This window comes from Triticum urartu, chromosome 7A (genome assembly GCF_056163025.1).
Source record: "Triticum urartu cultivar PI428250 chromosome 7A, HENAU_Tu73, whole genome shotgun sequence".
Taxonomy (NCBI): Eukaryota; Viridiplantae; Streptophyta; class Magnoliopsida; order Poales; family Poaceae; genus Triticum; species Triticum urartu.
In genome coordinates this window covers 16,717,728-16,727,018 of record NC_141879.1, presented here as the reverse complement: position 1 = coordinate 16,727,018, position 9,291 = coordinate 16,717,728, and the positions used below count along the sequence as shown (strand labels likewise).

At 45.0% G+C, this 9,291-nt stretch overlaps 1 protein-coding gene across 1 annotated transcript; it reads left to right on the top strand.

The window, feature by feature from the left end:
* Nucleotides 1–3,944: 3,944 nt before the first annotated feature.
* On the top strand, nt 3,945–6,946 carry LOC125523979 (F-box protein At5g49610-like). The gene is made up of 2 exons (XM_048689052.2): nt 3,945–4,079; nt 4,168–6,946. Exon 2 carries the CDS (start codon nt 4,214–4,216, stop codon nt 5,393–5,395), a length of 1,182 nt encoding a protein of 393 aa, XP_048545009.2. The 5' UTR covers nt 3,945–4,079; nt 4,168–4,213; the 3' UTR covers nt 5,396–6,946.
* Nucleotides 6,947–9,291: the final 2,345 nt, after the last annotated feature.

Genomic DNA, 9,291 nt, shown 5'->3' with positions numbered 1-9,291 from the left:
TAATTCCCAGGTAGCATGGCAAACATGTGTTTTGACTGAGTATCATCCTGTTGTCTGTTGTTATGTCGGTTGCCATAACTTGCTCATGTTTGTCGATACCCAATGTTTGTCGATATCAAAAGAATAAATATGTGATTAAACCTTCTGGATGATGAGGCAACAGAAAAGATATTTAAGAAACTTTAACAAAGCAAAATCTGTTTACAAAGTATTACGTCATACCCAACTAGTTTGATAGTCTTACTTACGAATTATTTCTAATTATATGTACATATACCTACATGACCCAGACTAGCAAAATGGGTGACATTCAACAATTAATGATTTTTGCAATTATTCGTAATGATCCTTTATATTTTACGTTACAGCTGCCATACATGCCAGTGGGTGCGGGAATCATTTCGGTTTCATTATTTCAAAAAATGTACATTAATTAGAGGCGCATCTTTGGAAGGTATTTCATTGCCTAGTTATACCGTTTCCGTAATACACACGCGCCGCAAAATTTTTGAAAGATATCCGACGGGAAATTATTTCGGTTTAATTTTGCCAAAATCGATTAATCATTGATGACAGCCCCATTTTTGGAAGGCAATACCCTTTCCAAAACCATGGATCATTTCTGTTTGTTTTTTCAAAAACGATGGACCATTAATGCACATGCCACGCCATGCAAATTTCTTAGCAAGGTATTCAATTCGCATGCATCTTTGGAAAGTTAATTTTCTTAGCACGGTATGGGGTATGAATTACAAACAGACATGGAAACTAATTTTCTTACCGACGAAAATAAAATGCATAAAATATACACCTATTTCTTAACGGGTCATGCCTAATAACAGATCTAACGGCATCTAAGCAAGGTGCCTGGGCACCTAGGTGTCCCAAACTATATATAACAAAGGAGGACGACCCTCGGCCTCTGCATCTGGACGATGCATACGGCCATTTTATTAATTATTGTCATAAGACCTTACAAATTCATACAACAATAAGACAAAAGCCACCAACTAACGACTGAGGCGTTTCGGTGTCCGGGTGCATCTACACCCGGTCAAGAAAAAATTCGTAAAAAATTCAGAAAAATTCAAAAAATTCCAAAAAATATTAGGGTGGTAGACAATTTGATGCGTGAAGTACGCTCCAATTTTCAAAACACTTGGACTTCTGTGCAGCTCTCAGAAAAAAAGACAAATCAGACCAGAACAGTATATGAACAGTACACATTTTTACAAACCTCCGATTTGTCTTTTTTGCTGAGAGATGCACAAAAGTCCAAATGTTTTGAAAATTGGAGCGTACCTCACGCATCAAATTGTCTACCACCTAATTTTTTTTGGAATTTTTTGATTTTTTCTAGTATTTATTTTGATTTTTTTCGTGAGCGCGGGTGCGGATGAGCTCGGGCTCAGATTCGAATTACGCCCAATTAACCAACATTTGTCGCTATCCCTATCCAGTTGATGAAGGGGCGCTGAAAATCTGGGCCTAGTACCAAACATACCTCGCAGCCAAACCTAACATCTAAGACTTGAGGTCCCAACCAGGACGCCTGCCAGGTATGGGCACCCACGAGTCCGGCGTGCTCCTCAACCAGGACGCCTGCCGGGTATGAGGCCGCCGCAACCACCTGCCACCAATCCATCTTCAGAGCTGTATTGCTGCATCAACCTTGCCCGGTCTAGCTGCCGCCGACGCCACCACGACGCCAGGCAGCGTCACCCTCCTACGCGAGTCCATCTCCGCTCATCAGGCGCCGAGTCTCCACTGCGCCACGCCGCCGAGATCCGCCGTCATCAATGGACCAGATGAATCACCGCTCCTCCTCTTGTCCCCTCCAACCAGCACTTGCTCCAAAACGATGCCCCCAGGATGGAGAACGATACCGAAGGCACTGTCATCGTCCGATCCGATAGACCCAGATCTAGTGTTTCCCCCAGAGATTCCCTATCAGGTTGACCATAACATATAGGCTTGTCTGTTGGTTTAGACGCTTAGCATTGTGCGTCTTGGCAGCCATATATTGTGACCCTGGTAATGCAGTGTCGATGTGCTTTGTGGCTGTGCGCATCAAAGCGGTACCTCGCAAGCAGTGGCGGAGCCAGGAAAAATGTATCACCGGGGCCAAGTGCTGTTAATACTCATCAGGGAGGGCCACACCATTGAAAGACTGATATTTAGCAGCAAATAATCACTATTTTTTCACTGTTCATTAGCAAATGTGCACTAAATCCCAAATGTTCGGGGGGATACCCAGTGTTGTACACAATGGTTTTTATGCTCGCGGCCGCATGCAGGTGAAGTCAATACACTAGACTTCTTAATATAGACAGAAATAACCAGAGTGTTGTAGGGATCGTGCCATCCGTCATAAGTTGATTGGAGGACATGCAATTTTCAGACTGAAACTTTGCTTCCTGATCTGCATTGGATCACTGCAGTTTTATAACAACTGGCCAACATCTGCAACCATTTTATATCCATAAAGAGCTAGCAACTCATTTGTCAGTCTGAACATTTGCGGCAATGAGAAGAGGATTGAATCCCAGCTAGTATCGTAAGTAATCTTGGCATAGTGATTTTTGTTTTTTCCTACTCGTGTAACAAGGCAGGCAAGCAGACGGACACCTCTTTTCAGGTGGATGGGAAGAGCATCGCATACTCCAGGTACCACGCGTCCGGCTTGAGAAATATTATTACGACAGAAGAAGATCATGTGTTCTCTGAAAAAAAAAACTGTTTGGACTATGCAGCAAACTTCCAGATACTTGGGGACGGTTAAAGCTCAAGAGATGTCTTCAGGAGGAGTAAGGAATCTCTCTGCAAAAAGAAAGGAGAAGTGAGGAATCTTCCAGATACTTGTGACATGCCTGCTCCGGAGGTTCGGATGCCAACTGTGGTGGCTGCGCCAACTGAGGTTCGGATGCCAACTGTGGTGGTTCGCTAATCCTATTCACAAGTTCACGTATCTTGTCATTGCATCAGCATAACTGAATGACATCACAAGTCTGTCCTTTCTTTTTTTCCGATAAAGATCATATGTTTGTCTGCCGGCCGGCCTACTCTGTGCTGCAATGAAGCACCAATCCCAGTATGGAGAACAACATTCTTTCTGCTACTCTGAAAGTGAACAAAAAAGAACACTATTCTTGTTGCTGCTCTCAAAATGAACACAATATTCTGCTGCTGTGAAACCACATATCACACGCCCCTGTTGCAGTGGATTGCTGCGCTGGTTGTGGATTCCCTGTTCTAAATCGAAGCAAATGCACCACACACACATGAATGCAGCACCCCCCCTTCGGCCTAATCGTCTCTAGCCTAAACTTTCCTGACAAGCCCTTCCGCCCTACAATCACCGCACCGTCAGCCTCCCCCCCCTGCCCCAAGAGCGCCGCTCGTCGAGCCCCCCCCCCCCCCCCCCCCCCCCCCCCGCGTGCATACCCCTAATTTTGTACCGAAACCTAGCATTTCAGCTCAATTTTGGGGCAGGTGTAAAAAATACCTGAGCGCAGTGCCTCAGTCGATGCTCTCGATCGCCGCCATGCACGCCTCCACTTCCCGTTGTCGCCATGGCTTTGCCATTCTGGATGCTTGCCGCCGCATTGCCTCTCGCATCAGCTGGATCTGACGCCTCTGCTTTGATGTAGGTGAGCGTGAGAGACCGCCTGGTTGGGATGCGGTCGAGCCAACGACACGGTCCCGATAGACACGTGAGAGACGCTAGCGCCGCACGATCAAACTTGATCGGACAGCTCACTGGGAGGTTTGCGCTAGCTAGAAATCAGTCGGTCTAAGTGAAAGTTTTCCTTTCTTATTTGCCTAGAAAGGAAGAATCATGTTTGAAAAAAGGTAAATTCTGAAAGTTGTGACTCCTTTACAAACATACCATTTTTATATTTGTATATGTACGACTATGCAATCCAAGCATCCCCGTTTCCTCTTCCTCTTGTCTAGTCTAGAAAAGAGGGGGTCCAGCGGCCGTGCAGTTGTTCCCCATTGTCCTTCGAGAAGGGAAGCGCCGCCGGTCACATCCCCGTTAGCCGCCGGCGCCAGTCGCCGCCGTAAACCAAACGAAGGTACTTTTTCCCACACACCATAGCAGGAGCATCACCACCGGGTTGATTTTCCTCATCCAGATCCATGATTTCCTCTCTCCATTTGTAGATCTGACCTGACCATGTCCCCTGCCTAGTCCTTCCTCTTCCGCTCCATGGAGGAGGCAGAGAATGGGGAGATCTTCAAGATGAACACCAAGCCGAGCTCCATGAAGGAAGCGGAGAAGGGTGAGGTCTTCGAGAGGAACACCAAGTTGAGGTCGGATGACGATCCGAAGGCGATGGCAGAGGCGGCCAGCCTATTCACGGACGACATCATCCTAGAGATCCTCTCCCGCCTCCCGGCCAGATCTGTCCACCGCTTCAAGTGCATCTCTGTGTCCTGGCGCAAACTCATCGCCGACCCCGCCAACCGCAAGAAGCTCCCCCAAACCCTCGCTGGCTTCCTCTACTTCACCACCGATGACAGCGGGCATCACCACCACTTCGGCAGCGTCTCCGGTGGGGCACCCCTGTTCGACCCTTGCCTCCCTTACCTGCAACCTGACAAGTACAAGGACATGACCCAGGTGGACACCTGCAATGGCCTCCTTCTCTATCGCGGTAGCAATAACAAGTTGGTCACTTGCAATTGGGCAAAGGACGATTTCCGTTTTGTCGTCTGCAATCCGGTCACCGGGAGGTGGGTGGAGCTGCCCCCTTCACCACAGTCACCGGAAAACAGATTTAGCTGTATTGCAGGTCTGGCTTTTGATCCCGCGGTCTCATCCCATTTCTACGTTCTTCACTTCGAGCAGACCATTCAGGGATCTTACATCACAGCAGTAAACATCTACTCGTCGCGGACAAGAGCCTGGACTCGCAGGGATAGTGGGATGGTTGAGAAAGTGGCGTTGTTCTATCTTACTAGATGTGTATTTGTCGGCGGCATGATGTACCTGATGGGCATTCATAAAGGCATTAACGAAGAGAATGTGCTGGTGGGTGTGGACATGGAGGTGAAAGTGTGGAAGATTATCCGTGTGCCGCACAGTTCAAGAGTTGGCACGCTTGGAACATCGCAGGGGTGCTTACACTTTGCTATAGCTTCTTCCATTGATGAGATTGAATTCTGGTGCCTCAAGGATTGTGACAGTAAAGAATTGGTCCTGAAGAATACCGCCAGCATCGATAAGCTTACGAGCATGACTAGGAAGTGGTACAGTGTGGCTGAGATTCATCCAGATTGTGACACCATTTTCCTGGTTTCATGGGAAGGTGATGCCTTGGCAGCGTACGATATGCAACATCAGAAAGTTCGTTGTATCCTTAATGTTGAGATAAAGAATGGACAATGACAGCGATTTCTACCCTATGTTCCTCTGTTTTAGAGTCATTAGCAGATGCTGATGGGCAGTAGTGTGACCTTTAAACCACCCTTGTGCTTCCTCCAAAAATTGGATCTGTTGTCGGTTGAAGTACTTGTTTGTGTACCTCTGAATCTGCTTGAATCATGCTGCCCAATTTGCTGGTGCTTGCACTCCTGTTTGGTTGATTTCCAGTTCAGAGCAATGCCTGGTAAACCTATAGATTAAGCATAATGTCATTTCCGAAGAACATTGTTACCCATGTTCTTGTTTACTTAGCACTGGTTGTTGTTCTGGACATGTATTTGTTGCATGGGGCTAAATTATACTGTAATTAGTCTTCTTTCGATAACAATCAGTTATTATGATTATCCTAAATCCTAGTGCATATTGTCAACCTGTCAGTATACTACTAAAAAGTTACAATCAGAGTGGTTAGTGGTTACCGGTGCCATGTCTAGTTGACCTTATTCATTCAGTATTTTGGTAAAACACTGCCTTTAAGCAAGTTCCTTTTATATGTGTTTTCTGTAGCTAATGAATTCAGTAGAGCCTCGGTTCTGTTAATCCCAGAGAAATTGCATCAATGCCAGTAAAAAATAAATAACATTGGAAGCTTTCATGAAAAGTTTTCCTACTGGGTGTATGTGCGTTTCGTCCATTTTTGTTGTTTCAGATGATAAACCGAAGGTACGTATCATATAAGCTTGTGTTTCGCATATCCAAATAGGATTTTGGCAGGTGCCAGGACATGTCATTTACTATTTTAGGAATGTAGTGACCATAACATATAGGCTTGTCCGTTGGTTTGGACGCTTAGCGTTGTGCGCTTTTAGCAGCCATATATATTGAAGCTCTGGTATTGCAGTGTCAATGTGCTTTGTGGCTGTATGCATCGAACTATACGTGGCAAGGAAGAGAAATCGTTATGTACATCGTCAGACTCCAAAATTCTGTCAAAAATGAAAATCATAATGTCAGTATAATGCTAATATCTGCACCAACCATGGAAACCTACAAGGTTGTGAAAATTATCTTTAGGAAAAACTAAGCAAACCATCATGTTGCCAGTGCTTCATGGTTCGGTAAAGAGGCAAAAAGCTGCCTGAAGCGGATCGTTCATTCCATAGAGAGGAGGAAAATTGTCAAAGCGTGGTTGCAGCTTCAGAACTGCATACTCTTGTATAATTTACATTTCTTCTCTAATTTTGGGGGTGCAGTACACCAGTAGCAGTGTAGCATAAACAGATCAGACTATTTCAGAGGTATCAATCCCAGTTTCTTTTTCCAAAGCTGCCCAAGGTATGTGCGTACTAGTAACAACTAACAAACAACAGCGTTTGGTAGCTTCTTTTCTTCGTGTCCTCTGTCCATTCTGCCAAAAACTGCATGTAATTAAGTATACCAATTAATGGTTAACAGTGGCCAAGCATGAACATAACATGTTTTCCATGTTGGCAGTATCGAGAAATTTTTAGCTGTTGGGTTAGATCGATTCAATTTGCTGTTGTACATTAATCATGAGTATTGAGTGTGTAATGCTACTGTTAATTGTATGTTGAATTGTTTTTCTGTTAGCTAGGACTTGTGTAGTTGAACAATTCATGTTGTATATCTTATTCGATACTAGGTTGTGAAATGGCATTAGCCTGCCAAAAACAACTATAAATAGCACGTTGCATCGCTTGATCTGTCTAGGGAATTCTGGGAAAAGAAATATGGTGGTCTTGTGATAGTATTATAATCACTTCACCCTGAAATGAATTATTACAATAGTACATATAGTAATATCCATCATACCATATCACCGTGCTAGTCATATATTACAGAGGGGTCCTAGACCATTATTTTGGCATGTGGAACGTGTTGGGCATAGAACTAATGGTCCCGGATCTCATGGTTACTTCTGTTGCTCTAGTCACATTTGATGATGCTTATAGATGAAAAAAATCAGTGATCTGTGGTTTTTCAGATGTTTTTTAGGCCTACAAGATGCTCAATTAAAATTTGGAAGTGGTTACAAAATAATCTGCTCCATGCTGGAATCGAAGGTCCTTTGGTCTACTGTGGAGCAAACCAGGATTGAGGAGGTGCTATCTAAGCTCAGTCTTCATTTATAAAACTTGCGAAACGAACAAGATTTTACTAGGTACAAGAAGACAATAAGTTTGTTTGTAGTTGAATTTCTATTCTACTATGTGTGGATGTTAGTTTTAATATGCTTTGATTAGTTGGTAGGGGTTGTTCATTACTGCTTGACAGGTACTATATGTGTATTGGTGGTGGCACCAGTAGCTACTATATCTTCTTTTCATCGGGCACCACAAATTTTAATGAAAAAGCAGGCCCTATGCCTTTTGTCTATAACATATATAGTATTAAATTTCATTCATTTTCGGTGAAACTTAAAGTTTCATTCTCCGCAATTTACAACAACTTCATTTACAAGTTCTATATTAAGAATTTTATCTGCAATTTCACAGTAAGAAAATGAATGCAACATTATTTCTTTTTGTTTCAGCCACCGGTCCATGCATGCGCGTAAGTTAGTGAAAAAGCAACTTTATTTATCAATTGGTTATTTCCCAACCTGTCTTAAGATGATGGGAGTTTTCAGCACTGGGTACGCCTTTTTTTACGATGGGTGTAGTTCTGTAAGCATGGGTTTGTTACTTTGTTTTTTGTTTTCTCTGAAATCATTTCAGTGTGGTTATATTATTTCTTGATCTCTTACAGTTTCTAGTATTTTTTCTAGTGGCATGATGAGTATATGATGACAAGCAAAACAGAGACTCTGCAGCGTTCCCGATTTCAGATCAGAGACGCGAATGATGCGTCCGTCTAGGGGAATTTTTGATGCTATTCTCACTCCTCTTTCAGGCTTTATTCCTTGTGTTTTCCGTCTCCATTCTTCTGTTATTTTGATTCAGGCACTTGTAACTGTTAGAAGCACTTAGCAATAAAAAATGCTTAATCCGAGGCACTTGACACTTTGCTATTCAGGTATGGGGGTGCACTGAGATCCCAAGGCTGATGATTATCCTCAAGAATGGAGACCTTTATCCGCGTCTGCGTTGAATCCCGCTTGGCCACTGTGCTTTTTTTTTAGAACGAGGGCTCTAGAGGAGCCCGGCTTTGAATTAACAAAGCCATCAACCGGTCAGGAATAGTAATACAAGCGCGAAACCAACACAAGAAAACAGAAAAGCGACAAGGTACAAAGACGCTGGACAGCAGCTCACAAGCCTCACACACACCAAGCTAAATAAGATCGAACATGGAGACACGCAGCTTGGAGATGTGTAGGTCCTCAATCGCGTACGGGTCACCAAGGAAGTAGGAGAATGTCAGCACAGGAGTAGCACTTCCGACGGTGAGGAAGGACACGCCATTGCCAAATCGCCAGCGGCCCCGACATGCCATGACCTCCCAGCTCCACTGTCAAAGAAAGCCCCTGCCTCCTCGCCTGGATCGAAGGCGCCGAACCGTTGACAGTGTCGCGGTTCACCCTGGAACCTGGGAGGAAGGACACCGGCAGGCTGCATCTGGAAAAGGAACCGAGCGCACCCGACAAGCCACGGAGCGCTGACCTGGAGCAGAGCACCACCAAATCCATGGACTGGACAAGAATGAGAAAGAGATGCCGGAACGGGCGGAGAAGAGCAGTAGCGGCCAGCTACCTCCGCCGCTGCACACCCACCACATCGCCGAGCAAGCCCAATGCCCACCTAGCTCCCAAAGACGGCGCCTTCAGGAAGGAACACGACGCCAAGGGCGCCGCCGCCGCCCAACAGAGTTGTGGTTTTCACCCGGGAGACTAGAGGGGAAGGGGGCGGCGGATCTGACCTGAACAGCGCCTCCAAGGAGGGGAGCGAAGCCCTCGAGGG

Excerpts from the sequence above, each read along its gene's own strand:
- LOC125523979 (XM_048689052.2), top strand. The coding sequence starts at position 4,214 with ATGGAGGAGGCAGAGAATGGGGAGATCTTCAAGATGAACACCAAGCCG.